This window comes from Diaporthe amygdali, assembly GCF_026229845.1.
Source record: "Diaporthe amygdali strain CAA958 chromosome Unknown NODE_5_length_1802954_cov_64_987939, whole genome shotgun sequence".
Taxonomy (NCBI): Eukaryota; Fungi; Ascomycota; class Sordariomycetes; order Diaporthales; family Diaporthaceae; genus Diaporthe; species Diaporthe amygdali.
Genome location: NW_026517025.1, coordinates 780,064 through 802,695, shown reverse-complemented (window position 1 = coordinate 802,695; position 22,632 = coordinate 780,064). Strand labels below are relative to the sequence as shown.

General features: G+C 54.2%; 7 protein-coding genes across 7 annotated transcripts; 5 read left to right on the top strand and 2 right to left on the bottom strand.

Annotated features, from left to right (window-relative positions):
* Positions 1–287: 287 nt before the first annotated feature.
* Positions 288–1,473, bottom strand: J7T55_015398 (alcohol dehydrogenase; the record flags this gene model as incomplete). The annotated part of the gene is made up of 2 exons (XM_053139629.1): positions 288–974; positions 1,045–1,473. 2 exons carry the CDS (start codon positions 1,471–1,473, stop codon positions 288–290), a joined length of 1,116 nt encoding a protein of 371 aa, XP_052997124.1.
* Positions 1,474–3,231: 1,758 nt separating this feature from the next.
* Positions 3,232–5,115, top strand: J7T55_015397 (c2 domain-containing protein; the record flags this gene model as incomplete). Its single annotated transcript, XM_053139628.1, has 2 exons — positions 3,232–4,130; positions 4,188–5,115. The coding sequence occupies 2 exons, from the start codon at positions 3,232–3,234 to the stop codon at positions 5,113–5,115; spliced, it is 1,827 nt and encodes a 608-aa protein (XP_052997123.1).
* A 1,015-nt stretch (positions 5,116–6,130) lies between these two features.
* J7T55_015396 (ryl-alcohol oxidase vanillyl-alcohol oxidase) lies at positions 6,131–8,442 on the bottom strand (the record flags this gene model as incomplete). The annotated part of the gene is made up of 8 exons (XM_053139627.1): positions 6,131–6,675; positions 6,781–7,126; positions 7,182–7,220; positions 7,281–7,365; positions 7,427–7,814; positions 7,878–8,033; positions 8,104–8,114; positions 8,174–8,442. 8 exons carry the CDS (start codon positions 8,440–8,442, stop codon positions 6,131–6,133), a joined length of 1,839 nt encoding a protein of 612 aa, XP_052997122.1.
* Positions 8,443–9,348: 906 nt separating this feature from the next.
* Positions 9,349–10,148, top strand: J7T55_015395 (fad-linked sulfhydryl oxidase alr; the record flags this gene model as incomplete). The annotated part of the gene is made up of 2 exons (XM_053139626.1): positions 9,349–9,695; positions 9,770–10,148. The coding sequence occupies 2 exons, from the start codon at positions 9,349–9,351 to the stop codon at positions 10,146–10,148; spliced, it is 726 nt and encodes a 241-aa protein (XP_052997121.1).
* An 881-nt stretch (positions 10,149–11,029) lies between these two features.
* J7T55_015394 (FAD-linked sulfhydryl oxidase ERV2) lies at positions 11,030–11,776 on the top strand (the record flags this gene model as incomplete). The annotated part of the gene is made up of 2 exons (XM_053139625.1): positions 11,030–11,286; positions 11,362–11,776. The coding sequence occupies 2 exons, from the start codon at positions 11,030–11,032 to the stop codon at positions 11,774–11,776; spliced, it is 672 nt and encodes a 223-aa protein (XP_052997120.1).
* Positions 11,777–12,452: 676 nt separating this feature from the next.
* J7T55_015393 (proteasome component pre3 precursor) lies at positions 12,453–13,535 on the top strand (the record flags this gene model as incomplete). Its single annotated transcript, XM_053139624.1, has 6 exons — positions 12,453–12,486; positions 12,548–12,593; positions 12,647–12,661; positions 12,713–12,747; positions 12,830–13,070; positions 13,217–13,535. 6 exons carry the CDS (start codon positions 12,453–12,455, stop codon positions 13,533–13,535), a joined length of 690 nt encoding a protein of 229 aa, XP_052997119.1.
* A 2,289-nt stretch (positions 13,536–15,824) lies between these two features.
* On the top strand, positions 15,825–16,807 carry J7T55_015392 (uncharacterized protein; the record flags this gene model as incomplete). The annotated part of the gene is made up of 2 exons (XM_053139623.1): positions 15,825–15,912; positions 15,978–16,807. 2 exons carry the CDS (start codon positions 15,825–15,827, stop codon positions 16,805–16,807), a joined length of 918 nt encoding a protein of 305 aa, XP_052997118.1.
* Positions 16,808–22,632: the final 5,825 nt, after the last annotated feature.

The window sequence follows — 22,632 nt, the reverse complement described above, 5'->3', positions numbered from 1 at the left end:
AAGCCGCGTCTAAAGGCACGGACGCGTCACCCTTTCTGAGGGATGGATAGAAACAAATGCGGGTTCAGGCTTAGCAATTAACCTACTTGACTTCTAAATACTGAAAGGACTGTACGGTGTGTAATCTCGAGCGTTCAGTATAAGACAAGGTTCGAGCAATCCAGTGCAAGCTTTCCGGCTATCATGAGTATAAGCTCCGTTTTCTCGGTGGCTACCTGGCCTTTCATGTAAGAACCAGATTCAACTTACGCAAAACAAAAGACTGACAAGGAGTGTTTCCAGGCTCCTCAAAGTCCTTCAAATGGCTTGATAACAACCTTCTGTCCAGAAACTCCCTTTTTGTTCTTCTCAAGCGCCTCATCAAGAGCCGACAGTCCACCCGGCACCACGATCGGTCGATTTGGCACAAATAGTCCCTTACCTATCCAACCATCCTCGCCACCGAGATTATCCGCCATGGGCTCACTCAGGTGCCTTAACGAAGGAGAGCTTCCGATTCCTACGATCCCCTTGAGCTCTACACTATGGCCACGCTTTGCTAGCTCCGTGATCTCAGAGCTGAGGGCTCCGTGCTTTCCTCCAACAATAGCAAGCAAATCCTCCAGGTCCGCAGTGATCCTGACCAGGGTCGCACCCGGGGTCTTGGCCAATTGTAGTGTTTTGATACCCAATGAGAGTGTGGTTTTGTGAGCAATTGTATCAATGGCAAGAGGAAGCGGCAGGCCGCTAAGTGATTGGTGAAAGTGCTCAGGCGTTGACTCGGTCGCCCGATCCAGTACAACATGTGCTCCGAGCTTCTTCAGAAATTCCACATGGGCCGGGCTGGAGTTTGTGACGATTCGCGAGAACCCGGACAGCCTGGCGAGCTGGATGGCATACTGGCCCACAGACGAGCTACCACCGATTATGGTAATTGCCTTGCCATTACCAACAGTGTCACCGCCTGCGCTCCATGGGGCTGGCAGGCCAAAGCCCTGGCAGCTTGTTAGTCGTCGTTCATCCTTGAGCACTAAGACTAATCCAAGGAGACTGGAACAGCCTTACAGATTTGTCATACAAAGCAGTGACAGCTGCTACAGTGCCCAGGTGGACGCCAGCGGCCTGATCGTCTGAGATATTGGATGGTGTCTTGGATATCAACGCAGCTGGCATTTTCGTATACTGCTGGAATGTCGAAGACTCATATTTCCCAATAATTCCTTGGAAGAAGACCCTGGTGCCAACCTCGAAGCCCTCAACATCAGGCCCCACGGCAGCTATTTCACCAGCTGCGTCGGAGCCAAGGACAGCTGGGTACCCGGGCAGGAATACGCCAGTCTCATGCACCTTCCAGTCAACGGGGTTGATTGCGGTGGCCGTGACCTTGATGGCAACCTCGCCAGGCTTCAGGGCTGGGAGGGACACATCAGTGACGGTGTGGCGAACATTTGGAGCTGAGAAGGTGGCTGCTTTGAAGGTCGAAGGGACGGGCATGGTGTACCTATGCTGGTGTGGTAAAAATGTAAGATTGAAGGAGTAGACGATCTTGAGGGGTGCTGATAGGCTGCACTCGTATTATCAACAGATCTTGCCTGTTGTTTTGGACTCAGTTTCTTGTCTACTCTCTTTAATCCAAGTCCTCCTCATCAGGTGTCTTTCACCCGGGTTCTTATAACCTGTGCACTCTTCTGTCCATGGTGCTATACGGACTCTAGATATGAGGTCTTTAGATTTATCATCACTTTCTTGGTCTCTCAGTCAGTGGGCCATATATGACTATGTGGTAGGCTGCTGATTTTTGTATCAGTAATCAGCTGGTTTCTGATGTTGGGTAGCTTTATTTTCTCTGGCTCTGAAGGGCGTAAAGGATGAGAAGGCGTGCTTACAGCACTGACATTGTACCATTCCATTTTGGTCTGTTGACACTAGTTTACAAGATATGTGCGTGCTTGTTTCAGCACTTTGTTCATTGGTATTGAATTTGAGCTTTAGCCCGGTAGGCTGGCAGCGCTTTGAATAGAGAACTGCCAGATGAGGCTCACGTATATCCCATAAACAGGTTGTAGACTGTGAAATCATTAGATTTACTTGACAACCTGACTGAGCACTTCCGTTTCTTACTGTACTGTAACTGAGAGTCGTAGTAGAAAAGCAAACGCTCACACACACCAGTTAGCGTCAAGCTGAGACAGTCTAGCACCGTTAGTCTAAACGGCTGTCCGGCAGCGAGGAATGACGTCAGGCGGGTTTTCGGCACCGTAGCTTGCATCGCGACTGTCCCGACTTTGCCCTGCTGGGCCCATGCTCTGCCCAGCTCTGCCCTTTGATGGGCCTGTTGCCGCTGTTTCCCCTGCTTCCTCCCAAGCACAGCCAGCTTCTGAACAGGTCCTAACCAAAAGTCGGCCCTTGCACAGCCCTCTCGACATCCACTTGCAGAGCTCTCCCGACCTACTTGACTCATTTTTTCTTCTTCTGCTGCCCCATCTGGCCCATACACAATGCCACCTACTACAAGTACAATATAATTCTTATTTCCGCTGGTCCCTTTGACACTGATTTGCTCTGCTCAGCTCTGCTCTGCTCCATTCCGTTGCTGTTGTCCTGCTCAATCCAATGTAACTGACTGGATTCTACCCCTCGAAACCGGCGCCCCATCCGAAGCAACTGAAGCAGCCGAAGCAGCAAGGGGTCGTCGATACAGCTGTCTGTCTGGTCCAGTCCCTCACCGCCAAGCCAGCCCATTAATCCACTCGACACCCTGCCAGCAGACCGGTGGTCGCATACGTCTTCTCCTCACGGCGCGCACGCTTTACTCTCCGATTCCCCAGCGACAGAGAAACACCAAGTCAGTCAGTCGAGTCTCGAGTCCCAGAGAGGCCAAGCAGATTGCCGATCATCCGGCCTTGGCGATCCAGCAGCCCTACTGTGTACGGTCCAGACAGTGCTTCCCTCGTACCAAGACACTTGACAGGTCTTGGCTCGACCCGGTCCCGTTGCCAGCGACACCCCAAGCAAAACACAGGGATTCTCCACCCCTCCCGCAGGCTTATCGCCAGGCTTGTCATCTGTCGACTGTCGTCATCGTGCTGTGTTTCTACCTCTGTCCGCCCAAGTCAAGTCAAGCGTCAAGCCACACGTGCTCCGTACAGCACAGTACAGGACAGCACAGGATAGGAACTGGGCGTGGCGATAATCTAATCTGCCCCGACGCACACTAAACCTTACTCGCAATCTCAGATCGCGGGACAAACAATGTCTGGTCCCGCCCCTGCAGACGGCACTGTCCCCCTGGACATCAGCACTGGCCAACAGATTGCCGATGCCCAAGCCGCATCACAGGCTCCGGACACCGCTGCTGCTCCTGCTTCTCCACCACCAGCTGATGGCGGCGATGACGAGCATGCAAAGGGCATTCACGGCCTGAAAAAGAAGGTCACCGGTAAGAAGGAGGAGCTGAAGGACAAGGCCCATCCGCCCGGAGGTTATGATCCTACTCCTCTGCCCGACTTCCCTTCTGGCTGGACGGTCAAATTTGTCTTCTCCCGCGCAGAAAACTTGCCAGCCGCCGATCTCTCAACCCAGGCCTGCGACCCTTATATCCACGCTACCTTGACCGCTCCGATTCCCAGGAGGCACAAGGAGGACCCTGCCCTGACTTGGAGGACGAGAACGATCCGCACAACGTGCGAGCCAGTGTGGGACGAAGAATGGATTGTTGCAAATGTTCCGGAAAGCGGCTTCAAACTCAAGTGCCGCCTCTTCGATGAGGACTACCCCGACCATGATGATCGCCTGGGCAACGTCACCTTCGAGACCAGCCATATCGGAGAAGGCTGGGGCCTCGGTCCAGATGGCCAGTGGTTCGATATCAAGAAGCGCATGGCCAGCAAGCGCGCATACTTTTTCAAGGCTATTACCAGCACCGTTGAGAAAGGTGGGTCCATGACTGGGCGCCTCAACTTGAAGATTGAGGTTCTCGGACCTTCCCAGGGTAAGGGCTCACAGATGTACACCGTGGGGCCGTCGATATACTTCAAGCATTTCAGCCCATTGTTGGGCAGGTTGACGGGCATCAAGGTCAACAAGGACGAGGCGCAGGATGAAGTCGAATATGATCCCAAGTCGGGAGAGAAGAGGATCCAGAAATACGAGTAAGTCTCCACCGCGATGTCTGATCCGGCTGCACAGAAAGCTGACTGTCATAAAAGCTTCCAATCGAACGAGCTCCAGCTCTCAGGTCCCGTGCCAGAGCATCTCTACCATCGTTACGTGGAGTTCAGCTCCTGGGTTGGGAGCATGTTCACTTCCACGGGTCTCCGTGGCAAGGTTTTGCACAAAGCCTTGCACAAGCAACACAACCGCATCTACAGCTTCAGCCAGTCGACACAGTGGGGATCGTTCCAGCCATGCACTGAGGAAGCCTCCTTGGCTTTCCTTCGCATGGCGCATTTTGACGAGGGCGGTCGTGTCTTCACCTATGTGCTCACCCTCGACGGGTTGCTGAGGTTTACCGAGACTGGCAAGGAATTCGGGATCGACTTCTTGTCCAAGCATACCATGCACTCTGACGTGGCAACCTACATAGCTTGCTCCGGTGAATTTTTCGTCCGCCGGCTCGCCAAGGCAGACGCCCCTGAGCACCAGGGCGAAGCCGATCCTGGTGAGCCCACCCATCCGTCTGAAGATCTCGCCGGAGGCCCACCAAATGATCCACCGCCGGCCGACCCAAAGCATTATCAACTTGTTATCGACAATGACAGCGGTACATACCGCCCGGACAAGAGCGTACTGCCGTTGCTCCGCGAATTCCTTCAGCGTAACTTCCCTGGCCTAAGCGTGGTCGTGCTTCACTGGGAGGACGACGAAGACCAGAAACTCAAGGAGAAGCAGCGGCAGATCAAGAAGAAGGAAGGCGGCACAGTCCAGCTGGTGCAAAACCGCAGTCCCGACTCGAGCAGTATCAGCAGCAGCGACGAGAGCCGTCTGGACAGTGACGGCGAGTACGGGGGGCACAAGCACTGGAAGAGCAAGAAGGAGGCAGCGTGGGACATTGTCGAGGACCCGCACAAACTGAGGGATCTCAGCTTGGGCGGCAAGTCTAGTGAGAACGCGGCTGGGCATCAGGCAGAGGCTTAGGGGGCAGTGGAGGAGGCCTAGAGGGCGACGGCCGCGGGCGGGTGTGGAGCTTACGACGAAACGTATGGGCGGCACTTGTCTTTATGAAGTCTCTGACGAATTATACCCGCGAGTAATGTTTTTGGATGTCTAATTGTCGGCTCTTCCTAAGGGAAGTGAGGGGATAATGTTTGTTTTCTCTTTTCTGTGTCGCCTTCGGGCAGCCCAATCACGGCACCTGGGCCGTCTGCGATGAAGTTGGCTTCACCTTATTGTGGACCTTTTTGGATACCTGCTCAACATTGCTTTCTATTATACTATAGCCTGGCTTCGTCTCCATCCTAATGAAAGTCTTGGTGCTTGATGGTCATTGCCTGTGCCTCACCCTCTCATGTGTATGATAACAAGTCTCATGATGATCTCTACCCATCGAAACTCGCCATGATGAGATGGAATATGGTGACTGCTAACGAGCCGAAACACCTCACCTTTGACATCACCAGCTGTTAAGTAGAGTGGGCGCCGTTTCCGGCTCCCATGAGCCATCATGAGACACTTCGCAGAGATGAACAAAGCAACTCGGACACTCTACCTCACCCGTCCCGGCTCACGCCCAAGCATAAGAAGCAAGCAGATACAATCCACATTGCTACGCCCGCCTGTCTCTTTCCTCTGCATACTTACATAACCCGACGACGGGAGATCACGAAGTCCGCCAGTCGTATGACAGCTGGGGCACCCCATTGCACGGCGTGGGGCTCCTTGTCATGTGTCCATTCCCTCCGGGGAATCCAACACGGGGCTAATTTTTGGTGTCTGTGAAACTCCTTATTGGAGATATCCTTGCCTTTCTTTTCGTTGTGTGATGCCATCATGAACAAGATTTCTGGGCGACGTCCAGGTGATTTGCGATGTAGAATACTTACAGCAATCCACCCTTCACCATAGCATATTCGATGTTGACACAAACTTGCTGGAGGCCGAAGTAGGTAGCTATCATCTTTACATACCAAATGTATGCCTTCAAAACATCAGCTCAACTCTTTCCCCCAGACGCATCATGCCCGACACTACCAACACCATTTCCCTCACTCGTCTCGCCCTCTGCCCCAGTCATCTCCCACCCCCTCCCGCGATACCTCGCCGGCCAGATCCCACACCTCCCTGGCGCCAATATCCCATTCGGATCAAGGCAGTCCTTAACCTTCTCATTGAACCTCCCCAGCGCGCCCCCGCCCCAGCCGTACGTGCCGGCGACCTGGTCCATGAGCGCGAGGTGCGTCCTGTACTCGCCGTAGCCCAGCGCGGCGGCGTCGTCGACCATGGCGCGCAGGCAGGCCAGCGCGGCGGCGCGCGACGCCGCCGACCCCCGGTCGTACACCAGCTCGACGATCAGGTGCATCTCGCGCAGCCCGACGATGAAGGCCGGGAACAGGTCGATGCCGAACTGGGCGTGGCGCGCCCGCGCGAGCTCGTACAGCGCCGTCGCGTCGGCGCCGCGGATCGGCGCGATCGGGCTGAAGGCTATGTGCGCGCCGTTCGGGACCCAGTTCACCCAGGCTAGTTCTTGGATGTCGGGGACTGTGGTCGGAGGCGGAGTTTGGGTTAGTTATGTGTTTGTATATGTGTGTATGATAGTGTCAGGTAGAGGAATTTCATGAGCAGACAGGCAATGAGAAAACTCACCTCCGGCCGCGACACGGTCCCTCGCCCAGAAGTACTCCTCAGCCGGCAATGTCCCCGGGTCGACCTTTCTGCAGCCCGGCACATTCATGAATGCCTTATCGACAATGTCCAATTTGTACCGCCGGATCGGCTCTGGCCCGTAGCTCATGCCGTAGTAGATCCACGTGCAGTCACCCAGGAGTGACTCTGCCGCGGCCTTGTGGATCACCTCTGGCGGAATTAGGCCGTCGCCGGTCCAAAATTTGCTGCGAGGGTGGCCGCGGCCCGCTATAGTTTGGGTTACATGCCGTAGCTGAGCTACGTTCTCTAGGATCATGGAGATGCGGAGGGGCCGGATTATTTCGATCTGGTTGGCGTGGTGGTGAGTCGTGGTTTGTTTGAAGATGTGAGGGGATACTTACAAGTTGCGTGAGATCTTCTTCTCTCGGGAATGTATACATCTGAGGGAAATGTTAGCAAGAGACGTTGTTCTCTAACGATGCATAATCAAGTCGTCTTACAAAGCTCTCGTGCCCTCCCGGGTTCGGCATTAGTGTCATACCCATCTTGGTAACAATGCCAAAGTTTGATTGCGAGAATAACCCGCTTAGACCTTGTTAGCTGCACTTCAAGTTGTGTGATTTGTGACAAGCGTATCATAACTCACTCTGAAAACGGTCCATACCCGTAAGGAAAAGCCTGCCAGGTATTACTCCCGTCCATGGCGCCCATGCCGGTGCGGAACACCTCCCCGGTAGGCAGCACGACCTCGAGTCCAGAGTGGCAGGCCCAGTGGTCGCCGTAGGGCGTGTAGCCGACGCCGCGGTCGACCGTGTTGCCAATAATGCTTCCGCCACCCAGGTCCGGCGTGTCCACCCACATGTGGCCGTCCAGCCCTCGGTCCCGCAGCGCCTGGTGGAGTGCGTAGAAGGAGACGCCCGGCTCCACCAGGCACGTGTAGTCCTCGGCGTTGATGTCCAGGATCTGGCTCATCCGCCGACCTAAGTCCACCGTCACGGAGCCGCGGACGCGCGGGGCTGCTCCACCGTAGCCCACTGTCTCGGGAGGTTAGTTGTGGGTGTTGAGGGATGGGAAAGGCTTGCATTGGAAGAACGTACAATTCCGACCCATGGAAATCGGGAAGATGGGAATTAGGTACTTGTTTGCCCACCGCACGACCTTTTGCACTTCCTCCGTGCTCCCTGGGTAGACCAGGGCTGATGCGACCAGCTCCTCTTCATCGAGGATGGTCATCATGTCATGGGTGTTGGGGTCTAGCGGCATCGCGAAGTCAGCTTCCTTAACCCTTCAAGTTGTTAACCGCGGAGGGAGAATGCCACTAACGCTCCATATACCTAGTCATTTGTCAGTCCATTTGCATCGTATGTCTCTGAGGAAGCCAAGAGATGCTTACCATCCATCTTTTAACGGCTTGTCATTCACCTCCACATTCTCCTGCCCTATCTCCTTGCGCAGGTCATCAAGCGCCTCAAAGAATTTGTCCCTATCAATGCCCTGAGGGATAACGGGGAGCCTCTGCCTCTCGTTCAAAGGCTTGGTCCGCGTGTCGAAGATGCTCTTCTTGGCGTCCCGGGCTTTGTCTAATAGAAACGGTGGTATGCCAGAGTGAGTGGCCGGCAGCACCGGCACGTCTGTGTTGGCTTCTTCCAAGTACGGCGCCATGGCTATTCTCAACGTAAATTTGTAACTATGATTGTATTGTCCTGGTTTATGTCGCTCACTTGAGCAATCTATGCTATAGTGACTTGGGTCCTATGTGCTATAAATGCATGTCAGATGGGGAGATACTATGTCTACCCCGCGAAGATCCACGACTCCAAAACGGCAGACATGGATGTCGATGCGGTCGCCAGATCTATTCCCCGCAGGTCTCACGATTACAGTACACAGTCGCATTGGTATTGACCGTGTCATACCGGGAATAACGCTGCTCCAACGAGAGGCATTCGAGCGTAGGTTGCTACAGATGGCGCCTTGGGTTGTGCTGCAGGTTGAGATATAAGTGCCGGGCGAACCATGACCCGCACGAGCCAATGCACCAATCACTCAGCAAACTACTACAAGTGCGAGTGGTCAAGGTAGGAGCTGAAGACACACAGTTTCTGGTCAAAGCACAAAAGTATAATGTGAGAGTTGGATGCGAACAATGGGAATGAACTCGTCCGCCCTCTTATTCGGCTGCATGTAAGGAGGTCCCTTGGCTCTGGCTTGCCGATCAGTAACCCAGTATGAACCTACCAAAGCAGCACATACTGAGTCCCAATGGCCGTTTTATCATCAGAGGGCATCCGATTCCTGTTCTGTTGTGTCCTAATGTGTTAAGAATCAGATTCGCCAGTTGAGGCTGTCCCTCATGTCGGCGTGCATACTCACAAGGACCCTGATGAGCACGCGAGAGGACCTTGATGGACAGGACGGCGTCTTTGAAAGGAGGGCGCAGCCTTCCCGCCGCGAACCGTTTCTAGGCACGGCTCTCCAGCCATGATTGTCTTGTTGATTTCGTCTTTTGTCCTTGTGCTTGGTTTTAGCCTTGACAGCAGTCCATCCTGTGCGGGACACAGCAGAACGATGCCCGAGCTCAGTGAGAAGACCAGGCAGGAACTCCTCTATGGGATTCCCGAGGAGGAAAAGGAGCCTGATCATGACTGTATCGACTCAGATGTGCCTGTAGACAGGGACGATAACGACGTGCTTGGCGATCTCGCCTTCTTCCCAGCAGAGGTGCGGGTCTTGATTTACCGCCAGTATTTCTTTGACAATGGAACGTCCTGCCATGTTCGCCGGTCAATGAGAGATATCCGTAGCCAACTCAAAGAGGATGCGGAGGACAAAATAACACCCAGACCATGCACGACCGCCCACTCGCTGGCGAGCAATATTGACGGCATCTCCTTGCTCCAGACGAACAAGCGGATGTGAGATACCCAAATCAGGCCGCCCTCCAAAACCCCCTCCGTCAACGGTTCACTAACAGCAGCTCCCCCGAAAGATGCTCAGAGGCCCTGCCGGAGCTGTACACGCAGGCGCAGTTTCACTTCGACAGGCTGTGCCCACTGCAGCACTTCCTGTCCGCCACGCCGGCGGCGAGCCTAAGCCTCGTGCGTTCGGTCCGGTTCGAGTGGGTGACCTACACGTTCATCTACGGCTCCGACTACGTGGCGGACTATGTGGAGCGGATCTGGGAGCCGGTGTGCGCGAGGCTGATGGGCTTGGAGGGCCTGAGGGATCTGACTGTTTCGGTGCGGCCTGGCTGGGCTGGTGGCTGGACAGTGCTGGGTGCGGCGAGGGAGAGGTGTGAGGATATGCTGTTTGGGCCTGTGAGGAAGCTGGAGGTCGGGAATGTTGTGCTGAGGTGTGAGGCGAGTTGAGGTTTAGGAGCAAGTCTGATTGAAAAATCCTATACTCGAGAGTTTTCCTTCTTGAGGAAAGGGGGTCGGGTGGTTTCTCATGGCTAGTGAAAGGATCAGAAACATGTCTGTATTCTCTGCTTGAGATTTTGTGATTGACTTGGTGAGAGCCCATCAATCTAGTCCCTCGAATCCATCAGCTGTCAGGCGGTTGGATGCGAGTGAGGCCATCACGAGAGGCGCATTTAGAATGAGACGACGTTACCGAGAAGAGTGGAGTCTGGCCACAAGTCGGACGAGTGTACTGGATTGGGCTGTTTTCCTTCAGGGGTTGAGCCCCTGCAATCGATTAACCTCAGCACATCGGACGAGAAACGCTCCCTCGCATTGCTTGGCCTGGAAGGACTGGAACGCCGCCCAGCTGGGAGGGAACATTGATAAGAAGCCACCTGGGCACCTTGGACTCTGAGCAGTCCAACTGTCGCAACAAAGCTGTCATCATCCATCTCCTCTGTCCTTTTTTCATTACAATTAACCTCACCTTCTTAAGAGGTCCCTTATTTCCATATACACCTATCGTATAGCGTGGTACCCCGAGTACCTGCAGAAACAACCCCCCACACCTCGGCAGCATCCGAGCTAGGCGGTGCTAGGCTGGTTTCAGTGGGCGATCCTCCACCTTCGCATTCTCCGACGATCCGCCTATTTTCGACACCTCTCGCCACGGCCTTTCATCCATCAATTCAACTTCTTACTAGACTCGCTATTCATTCTTTTCGAGCCCCGCGCTACAACCGCATTCCTTTCGTCGACATTCCTTTTTGGGAATCCTTTTCTGCTCGCTCGCACATATCCGTCGTTCCAGCGCAGGCAGCTCGAATCCGCCACCAGAATCACCCGACATGGCACGCCGCCAACATCTGACCTTGACGGTCGTCCTGGTCTTCGTGGGCTTCCTCACCTTCACATGGTTCATGTCCTCCGGCAGTCAGTCTGCCGCCGACAACTATGCCGCTGCGAACTTCCCAAAAGACTCGACAGAAAGCTTGAAGCAGCAGCAGAACTCGGGCTGGTCGCCCGGGCAGGTGGACTTTGGCCTCGGGGACAACATCTTGTCGGGTGGCGCCATTGCGCCGAGACTGGGCAACGAGACGGCCAAGTAGGTCCTGCCCTGCCGATTCGAGGCTTTCTTGCGCCTTTGGATGCACGACGCTAACCCTCCCTCTCTACACAGGCGCGAGCTCGGTCACGCCACGTGGAAGTTCCTGCACACGATGATGGCGCGCTTCCCCGAGAAGCCGACGCCCGAGGACCAGGTCGCGCTGAAGACCTTCATCACCCTCTTCTCGCGCCTGTACCCGTGCGGCGAGTGCGCGGGGCACTTCCAGAAGCTGATCGCAAAGTACCCACCGCAAGTGTCGAGCCGAAATGCCGCCGCCGGCTGGCTGTGCTTCGCCCACAATATCGTCAACGAGAGGCTCAAGAAGCCCATCTTCGACTGCAACAAGATCGGTGACTTCTACGACTGCGGCTGTGCCGACGACCCGGGCAAGGCGCCCGAGGGTGAGGCGAAGAAGGTCGGTGCCGCTGAGGCGGAGCTCAAGGAGAGGGAGGCGGCGCCGGAGCCCGAGGTACATGTTGCTGCGTAGAGATTTACCTGGGCGACGTTGATATACTGGCTGGAGGCATACAATCTTGCTCTGGGCAGGTGGGTCATGATTTATTCAGGCGTTCCGGGTAGTGTGATGAGCACTGGTGTTCACGGCGGCCGCATTGCATAGAATTCAGTTCAGCATATCGCATATTTTCCAATAAATGAATACCCGAAAGAACACTCTGTATCAGACGCAGTGATCCCTGGGGTTTTCTTTGCTCGTGTTGTCCAAAATGGCCATCTCTGTTTGGTCCGGCACCAGTCGGGCGACTTGAAAATTCCACTGAAAGTCCCATTTACCCTAATTTGTCTCAATGGAAATCTGCTGGCAACTCGCGGCCTAAAACAAATATTCAAGTATGCACATTACACAAAGCATTCGATTCTCATGCTGATGTCGCAGAAAGGGATGACCCTCAGGGTTAGCACGTGTGGTGATGACGGTGTTTTGCCTGCCGGGAGGCAGCGGCAAGTCAACGCGTCGGAGCTGCCTTGAGCTTCCAGCAGCGACGGAGCTCTGAACGACCACCGGCCCAGCCCATCTCAACTCCAGCTTCGCCAACTACACTCTGCCCCTCGACATCCCACCTCCACCACAATTACGATACCACAGATACTCAGGAACTCCTTCAACCCCAGGAAACCCAACAATCTCGACAACCATAGCAAACATGGAGTTCGGCACCTCAGGAAACCTGTCTGAAGGTACATGCTCCACTGCTCTCGACGGGCTACAGCTCGAGTACTGACGTTGCCTTGCGAACAGATGGCATCCACATTGACATGAACAGACTGAAGGCGGGAGAGGTCAAGTAGGTCTTCTTTCCCGCTTCACTGATGTGATCAATGCTAACTGTTTCTGCAGCCTGGGTACCTCAATGTAAGCGACCCGAACCGACGTCAAACAACCTGTACCTAACATGCGCAATAGTATGGCAGTCACCTTCAAGGACGGCGTGATACTTGGTATGTCACATCAAGACTCTCCGTTGACTGAGGCAAACCTCGGTACGCATCAACGCAAAGCTGACCCTCCATCTACCCTCAGGCGCCGACTCCCGAACCACAACCGGCGCATACATCGCCAACCGAGTGACAGACAAGCTGACCCGCGTCCACGACACTATCTGGTGTTGCCGGTCCGGATCCGCCGCCGACACACAAGCCGTCGCTGACATCGTTCAATACCAACTGGGTCAATTCCACATGATGAACGGAAAGACACCCACGACTCAGACCGCCGCGGCCATGTTTCAGGAGCTTTGCTATGCAAACAAGGACATGTTGACGTAAGTTCGAGAAAGACAAGAGTACCGAGGGCATACAGATTTGGTGCATGAAAGCGGCGGGATTATTCAGCGGCTGCACTTCCCTGGACTGCTGTCTCCCAGCACCGTTTAGCCATGTCTGAGTCGCTGACAACAACTGTTTGCAGGGCCGGCCTCATCATCGCAGGCTGGGACGAGCGACACGGCGGCCAAGTCTACAGCATCCCGCTCGGCGGGTCCCTCCACAAGCAAGCCTACTCGATCGGCGGCTCCGGCTCGACCTACATCTACGGATACTGCGACGCGAACTGGAGGGAGGGCATGAACGAGCAGGAGGCCGTGAGCTTCGTCAAGGAGGCGCTCAAGGAGGCGATCCGGTGGGACGGAAGCTCGGGCGGCGTCATCCGCATGGTGGTGCTGACGGCCAGGGGCGCCGACCGGCACCTGTACCTCCCTGATACCGGATACCAGGTGCGGCAACAGTGAGCGGTGGGCGTGGGACGCTTGCCTGGGAGGCATGGCACGTGGGGTGCTCTGGGTCAGATGATGAGGCGGAGGCGGTAGTTCATAGAGGGTTATACTCTGATGTGAGTCCTCGCATGATCCACACGGTAGACGACCCCGTTTCTTTCCAGTGATTCGCGAGGTCTTCAGCGGCGGTGGTGTACGATATCACGAAAGAAACCAAACAAATAAAGCTCATGACGATGACAGGCGCTGTCGAGAGGAGATAGCCTACATGCATAGAGGCATTGAAATTTCACGAGTATAACGGCTCCATTTGATAGACAAGGGGTGACTGAAACGAAGAGGGCACTGACCCGTAAAGCAAGCTTGAATCAAAGTGCACGATTGGAATGGGACTGGCCGCTTTAGACTCTCCGGGCTGGGCATATCGCGTGGTACACTGGCTCGGGTTGCTGTTCTTTTCGCAACACCTAGCGTGCTCACGACGCATCGCACGAAGCTCGCTCCAGGAGTCGAGCAAGTCCACTGCGTGGGAGAGGGTGACCTCCAAGAGAGAGGCACCCACAGACACACCACTGCACACCCGTCTTCCCACCCCGCCTCATGTCTCTTCATCTGATCTCAGCCTCAGGCGAATCAGTCAACCTTCTCCCGCCCGTTTCTAACAACCGCCGGAGTGGCAAAGTCGGGAGAATTGTTTCCTTTGCAAATTGCTTGGTCGACATCTCGATTTACTCCTGTACAGTTCGAATGTACTGACCATGATTTTACACCATGTCCATGCCCCAGTGAGTGATCCTGGGAAGGCACTGAAATATAGCAATTTATGGCATCAAACTGGGTGGGCTATCGATACTGTCAAGTATACTGGACCATCAATAGCGCCAGCGCCAATTGTCACGCTCATACACTAATGTCTTTAGCTTTAAGCTTAGGGCTTCACTCTTGTCTCGTACATGTAGAAATACTGCTACATCGTCATAATCACCCAGCACTGAAAACTAGGTTAATGATATACACTTCCAGGTACAGGATGCTTCGATTTGCATCAACCAGGATGACACCAGTGAAAGATATAGCCACAGCTTATTTCTCCGCCTGTGTGTGCTATGGTCAACAAAAGACGATGAAAGGCCAAAGCAAAGTCTTGAACACGGTATTTTGGTCTAGGAAGTTTATCACAACCATCTCCCTTGGCGACCTACTCATCCTATATTCTTGAGTGACCCGACTTACCTGAGATGGTTGACTATGCCCTCCCAGATGCCAGCTACAGGTTCCTGTATTCTGCTTTGGGTCAATTCGGGCTGTAGAAAAGAATTGCGAAACTGATAAAAATATATACAAAAACATAATGCAGCTGCCTCTTGGAAAACGCAGTTGGCTGAACCTTAGCACGTGCAACCGTCGTATCTAGTATGTGACTAACTCACTTGTTCGGCACGCCCTAATCGCCATGAAGAAAACCTAGAAATATCAAAATATAAATATGTATCCATGCGCCACTGCCCACCAAGGTTACTAACATTTTCCCATTGGTCACAGCCCGTATTAAAATCTTTCTGGCCTCCCTCCACGAAGATGGCTTCAACGAAGTCATGGGACGATTTGCCCGCAGAGATCCAGCTCATGCTGCTAAATGCCTTCGTCCAGAACGGGAACAAATTGTCTCACTTCGCCACAGTATCACGCGAATGGCAGACAGTTATCGAGCCACACAATTTCGGCCGCCTCAAATTAAGCCCGTCATGCCTTACCGATTTCGCTTCGAAGACCCGGCGCAACAGGCATCTCGTGGGTTACATATGATTTTGTATTGAGCTTGAGGAATACGATAATGGCTTAAATATGCCCAGGCCTCAAATTTTCTCCATCTTAGAGACCAACCTTGTTGCGTCAGCGCTTCGGGATATGTTCTTGAATCTCAGCACATGGACGCCAACCCCTACCGACAAACTGGTGCTTGATATCAGTATCTACTCGACTAGCGACTTCGAATATGGGTTCAAAGATTTAACCTTCAGACCCGACATTTCAAATCAGCGCAGCCTGCGTCGTCGTTTGAGCCCGGTACTAATAAAAATATTCGACCAAAAAAGTACGTACCTACAGGCTATAAACGGAGAAAGGAGCAAGCTCTACCCGAATATCAAAGGCACATTTGGTTCCATCGGGCGGAAAGGTATCTTTGACGACAGCGAAACGGAAACTTTTTGGTGGCAGCGATTGCCCTCAGTGCCAGCAGTAACCGGCATCTTTTTGCGTCAGCAGACGCGACGACAATGGAGCCCATCCACGCTCGCACAGATGTTCACCCGCCTCCCCAGGCTTCAGGAGATCTATTATGAGCCATGGAGGGATTGGGTTCCTGAAAACCCCTTGATCACCCGCAAAGGTGAGAATTTCCTCATCACATTTACACTCTTTTTCTCTTGTTCAACACTAATACATGCATACTAGAATTCGAGGCCCTCTTCACGTCGCTTGCCTCCAAGGATTTACAGAAGCTTGTGGTATTCGAGAACTTCCATTCCAGCGTGCCTATTATTGACCCTGGACTTGGCCACATATGCGCGTTAATTCGCGCAGCCAGTCGCATGGCTGCCGAAACAAGTCTCAAGCTTGAACATTTTTCAGGTTCATTCCTCATTGACGCCAGCGAATTCTTTGCTAGTTGCAAATCCTCTTGGACGTGGAGCAAGCTGAGATCACTGACAGTTACTTCACAAAAACTCACTGCTGGAGAGGACCAACCCGCTATTTCAGAGATGCTTAGAATAGCAGCGGCAGCAGCTATGAATATGTCACGGCTTGATACTCTTGAGATCTGGAACGGAAAGTCGAAATCAGCAACGCTTTTCAAGTATCAGTCAAACAGGGGCCAAACATATGCCGCTTTAACGTGGAGAAGCACCTGGGGGTTCGTCATCGAGCCTTCCGTCATCCAGGCTTGGATGAGTGTGGCATACAAGCACGGCGCACGTGGGCTTACCAGCTGCACGGAACTGCTCGACGTCCGCGATAAAGTCAAGTTCCACGGCGATGCGATTCGCTATTTGCAGCTCTCACAGCCGGTGGCCCGGCCCGTGTCGCTGACGCAAATCCGAGTGGAGCAAGTGATTCACGACCATTGGGATAAGTGGCAAAAGAAACGGCGAAAGGAGTTCCTGGACCACATGATACGTGAGGCTGACCCTGATAATAGGGAGCACCAACAAGTGTTAGCAGATCTGCGGGCAAGGTTCAGGGACGATGAGGAGGAGGAGAGAGAGGGGAATCAAAGCGACTGAGTGAATCGAGGTGATTCAGGTACCTCTCTAACATGGTCAAATAATGCCTTGAGTACAAGTTCAAGGTTGCAAGGGCAGAAAGGCTTCAAAATCGAGGTGTGGCTCTTTCCACTCAGTCTCTTGCCGATGTCAACACAGAATGGGAGCCCTGTCCTCTTCTGACGTTCCTCTTCTTCGACAAAAACAGCAGCAACAGCACCACCTTCCAAGATGAATCTAACCGCCTACTCAATGGTCTGGTCACCCTGATTTGCTCCCTATCAACAGGCACCGTCGATTGCAACTCTCACCAGCCGTCTCTGGCTCTACTGCCAAGTCGTGCGGACAACAGAACGGCTTTTGTTCTTCCGGAGATCACTGTGGAACTGTCATAGAGCCTTTCGCGCCTCGTGCTAGGAGGGAGATCAGGGCACAAATTGGCGGCTTATTGCGTCTGCCTGCAGCTCTATGGGAGAGGATGTTGGCCACAGCGTTGTTGTGGTAGACTGGGGATTTGTGGCAGATGTGATCTCAACTCGCGTCTTCCGGGCGGAAAGAAGGTGGAAGACGTGGCGAGACTACTGAGGCGTGCAGTTTGTTACAGGTCGGTTCACTTGCATATCCTCCACCGTGGTGGTGAGCAGGTCGTCTTTGTGAGGCCTCACCATGGAGCTGTGATATACCTACTACGCACGTGCCATGTTGTTCAAGACCGCTGCGCCTTGGTCAAGTGAGTGCATGAGCCTTTTGGCGATCCTTGCGTTTGCCACGTCGGTAGCTTCGGGTTCCCTCTAAATTGATCGTATGAAGCTATTTTTGGAAGGTTGAGAGAGAGAGAGAGAGCGAGCGTATCTTGGTCCCGCAGCGGGTCTGAATGAACGTGCAGTATAAAAGAGCACTGCCCACGGGCGAGCCTGTGCTCTGTGAGATCCATTCTCCCGTGGATCTCCGACGGCATCTGGATCCCAGCGATGATGAGATCCAGGCGGAGTGATATCGAACGAACCTTGTCAGAACGACCAGTTGAGCAGTCTAGCAGTATTGCACCAAGTTGAACATCTCATCTGTTATTGAGCACAGCTTCAAGGTTTGCCTCTGTTGTACGGCCCAAAGCTCAGTTTCGTTGTGAGTGCTTGGCAACAACAGAGACGTGGCAGCCTTATTTGAAACAAAATGCTAAGGTTGGTGATAATAAACAAATACCTTATTGACGTGTCAAAGACCTCAGAGAGGCAGTTCAATAACCTTTACAATTACTATATGAGGTACGTGTACACGAACAAGGACGATTCCTGGAGTCGTGACACTCTCCCCCTCATCAGCAAGCTTAGCTGTCTCACAGGCATGAGGTCAGCCTGCGTGCCTGACGTCAAACCCCCTCAAGACCCCTTCCCTTCGACGGGCAATCTAGAACAAGGGGGCCGGCCAGATGTGAATTAGAATGTGTATCCACTTGGTTCATCTGATCGCCAGGCCGTAGTAGGGTCTTGGTCCCGTACACACGACCCTTGTCGGGAGTAATGCGGTCCCTTGAGGGAATAACATCGAGATTTCATGCGCCCGGCACTAGCTAATTACACCTCCCGGCGCTTTTTCAACCACAGCCTCGCGGCCCTTTTATTTAGTGGTGACTAGTTATGGTAAGTGCTCAGGCGAGCAGCTGCTAGCCACGCATGTTTTGAATACCTGATCTCGAGGGCTCGCGATGCCGTGCATTTTGAAGCAGAGAACCCGAAGGAGCAGGTAAAGCCCTTTATCACATCTCCGGCTGTGCTCATCCCTAACCCCCTTCCAAGGCCAAGCAAGCCCCAACGACCCGGGGAGCCGGGCAAGGCAAGGAGGGTCCACGAGACGGGGGCCCATGTCGTCGGCCGATGTGACCTCCAGGATCTCTGCCTACCAATCCGCCAGCCTACGTCAGGGGAGGAAGCAAGAAAACAACCGCCCGAGGCTGAGACAAGCGGCGACATGCAAAAAGCCACGCAGAGGGTAGATTGAGGGGCAGGGCGATTACAGCAGGGGAAGAAAAGAAAAGAAGCGCGCTTGTCCCGTGTGCACATATATGTATGTATGTGCGAGTGTGCCACGATGCTACGTACGTACGGGTGCGGCCCCAGACGCACCTGGGCGGTGAGAGCGTGGGGTGGGAGATAGAAGCCGGATGGAAGCGCATCCCGGGCTGCGCTACGGTTTACTCCGAGAGGGAAGGGGAGAGGGGCTGCATTAGTCGAGGCGGGCGCCATCTGATCGCGGACCCAGCTCGTCTACACAAGCGCACCGACCGGTCTCTTCGCTTTTCACGGTTGGCATATGCCAGGCCGCACATGACAAGATGAAGACGTGGGCTGGGCTGGGGGAGTATTTCATTTGAGGGGTTCGCCGGGTGACACGCAGCCGTTGTGGCAGGTCTGACAGATGATGCTCTCGTGGGGGTTCACGACTACACGGGGCAATTTTGTGAGCTTCGAGATTATGGACTATGTATTTGAGGTGTTCCCAAGCAAGCGGGCAGGATCCCGCCCGCCGCTGTAGGATCCCTCCCGCCGTCTCGTCGCCCCGGATTTAGGGGCAGGATGGGCACAATTTGGTGTGACGTGACTCCCAAGCAGCCGGCGGGTGCCCTGGGAGTATGAGACCTGCTTGCTCTCCGTTGCCGGGTGAGCATGTGCGACGAACACACTAGAAAGGCAAAAGAAGGAAATGGGAAATTGCACAAGGGGGAGAAAAGGAGAAAGAGAACGAGGCTGAATTGTTAGATCCGATCGTATTTGCCCGGATTTTCAGCAAATTATCCCGCTCGATGTGTGGTGTATGTGGCAGGGGGATCCAGGATCGATCCGCCGTGCCGCAATTGCGATGGCTCTTATCGCGGACGTGGCGTGAGATGGATAATAATTCTCCGTCCGGAGAGGGCAGCTGGAGTCGATGTATGCGGGCGGGCGGGCGGGCAGACCTGTTTCTGGCCGGAAGGGCCGTCGCACAATACTGCAAGACAGAGGCACTGAATACAGCTGTCCCAGTTTCCTCCGTGTTGCCTCTCCCGATCCGTCCCTGAGGTGTCAGGATGTCTGTGTGACAGAGGTAGAGTACCCCCAAAATTGCTTGTTCCCTATACTACTCGGCCGAGGCACGTAAGCGCGGGCTGGCGAGCTGTTCCCGGGTGGCCCCTGGTTCGTGGTGAGACGGGACAAGGCGGTGGCGTCGTGTCTGAGACCCCTATCCTGGCCGCGACGGCGGGAATCCCGTGGCGTTCGCTGGCCGCCCCTCGATGGAGACACGTGTTGGAGCTGGCAGGCGATATCGATGGGCTGATGAGATGAGGGAAACTGGTCCCCCTATTATGCGTGTCTGTGGCAGGTGTCTGGACGCCACAGCCAGGACATGACCTGGCTGGGGCGTGTCTGCAGTGGGACTTGTAGATGTGCATCCTGTCCAGACTGGTCCGTCAACAGCACCTTCAGCAGGGAAACAAGAGAGAGATCGATATCTGGGTGACCTATTTTGGTTGTAGAGCAGGCGGGATTATGTCATAGGTGATCCGGTATAGGAGGACAGGCGGCCGCTCATTGAGACAATTTCGCCGGAATTAGTTTGGCATGTGGTTAGCACAGGGGGGGTCGGATCCGCAGGCGACCTGTTACTTGGTTGCTTGCCATACCTACTGTAGTGCACATACGCGTAACATCTGGTTTCTGCGTTGTTGCGCCTCAAGACCCTGGGGACATTGGCCTAGAAGCCTAGTCCGCTACAGTACACAGTCGAAGCTCGCCTATTGATAGACGCCGGATTGGGCGCTAGAGGGTCGGAGCGTCAAATACCAAAAGCGACTGTGTATATGCTGGCACGGCAGGTATCCATACACGGCCACTACGGCTTGGCCTGCTCGGTGACACTTAATGTCTGTGCTTTGACGTTGGTCGGACGGGCTGGCAGGCTGGAACGGAGAGTGGACGCGAATTGGCTTCAACGCGCGAAGGTCAAAGTGCAGTGCTGGCCCTTGCCCTTGTGAAGCCAATCCTGCCGCTGGCGTGTGTCTGGCCCATCAATCGTGTCTCCTCTCTCGGGCAGTGATGGGCAGTGATGGGCGTGTTTCCCCTCCTTTCAGATGCTCAGAGCCTCCACCATCATCGTCAGTCTGCAGCACCAGCAGCTCTGCGATGTTTTCCCCACTCGGGACAACACAAAGACGAGGGGGCAGAGGGGTCCAAGGCAAAGAGGGGGCAGAGGGGCCAGAGGGGCCAGAGGGGTAGGTTATGTAGATGGTGTACATAGAGTAGCTGGCTGTCGAGTCGAGGCGAATAAAACAAGTGTCAATGTGTTGTTGCACCACGAGTCATCATGGTCGTCCGATGCCTGACTGGCAGGCTGGGCAGGGCTGGGGACAAGCACAGCAAAACGAACTAGCACAGCAACGACTGGAGCTTCGTGTGGACGAGGGTGGGCTTCGGTGGGCTCGGTGGACTTTTGTGGATATCTGGAGGCTGAGTGTCGGCGGTAATTAAAGATCTGGGAGAGATTTCTAGGGGTCCAGCAGCAGCGTCAAGCATCTTTGTATGTATGTATGTATGTATGTATGTATGTATGTATGTATGTACGGGGTGCTCACCGCGCCTCGCCTCGAATCTTGGGATGCTGGCGTACAGAATTGCGTGTTGGGTGGCAGAGGTCCCCATAATGGTAGTGAATGCTGTCTTGGGGGGTCTGGGTGCAAGGTTGTTTGTGTTGTTGTCAGTGCGTCAGTCGTCAATCGAATCGAGAATTGCAGCGCCGTAGTCCAAACTCCAAAGCTCGTCGGGCCTCTGCCGCCCTATCGACTCTAGCACGCAGCACGCAGCGGGCATCCCACCACCCCTCCAATCCCCTGTCCATGTCCCCCCCTGTCAGCCTGTCTCCCTGTCTCCCTGTCTCCCTACCGACTGGCTGCCCTTCAGCGCATGGGGGTCTAGACTGCGGTAGCTAGTCCAACAGCAGTACGTATTCAGAGAGCTCTGACCGCAAGATTGCGGAAACCTGTCTGTGTCTGTCTGTCTATCTGTCTCTCGTCTCTCTCAATCCATCCACCCATCCATCCAATACATCCATCTATCCATCCACACCCCTCCTCCTCCTCCTCCCCCCCAATCATCTATCAACCATCTGCATCAACAAGTCTGGGCTGCTTTGGTCTTTTCTTGTCTCTTGTCCCTTGTTCTCCTCCTCCTTCTGCGCTGCCTCGTCCAACGACCTCGCATCACATCACATCACCTCGCATCGCATCGTCTCACCTCTTGTCCGCGTCGACATCTCCGCATCTCGACCTGTCCATTGACTTTTTTCCCCCTTTCGCATTTAGACAAGGCGATTGATTGACTTCGTTTCTGTCCTGCCGTGCCGATACGATTGTTGCTACGCATGTTCTGACTTGTAAGTGTTGATGCTTTCATTATCTCTATGCATTTATCGTCATTTGTCTTGCTTTCTTTCTTTCTTCTGTTGGGAGGGTGGTCAGAGAAGACGGGGGAGGATATCGGGCGCCGTCAGCACCACCGCGAACCATACGACCACGACCACGACTCCGACTACTGCCACTACCATTGCCCGTTGCCCAGTACCACGATTTCGACCTGTGCATCATGCGAGACTTCAGCTGGACGACTATATCTTAGCTGCTACCGTACTGTGGCTACTGTCGAAGACATTGCTTTGAAGACACGCCGTTCTGAAGTCATTGCCTTGCCGATCGAGACGGCCTGTCGCTCTGTGACGTCGATGGTCCAGACCAAGCAACGCAACACATTTCAATCCAACCCAACAACACAACGCAAACATCAACACGACGGCATCAGGCCGAGTGATGCAGTTCCACC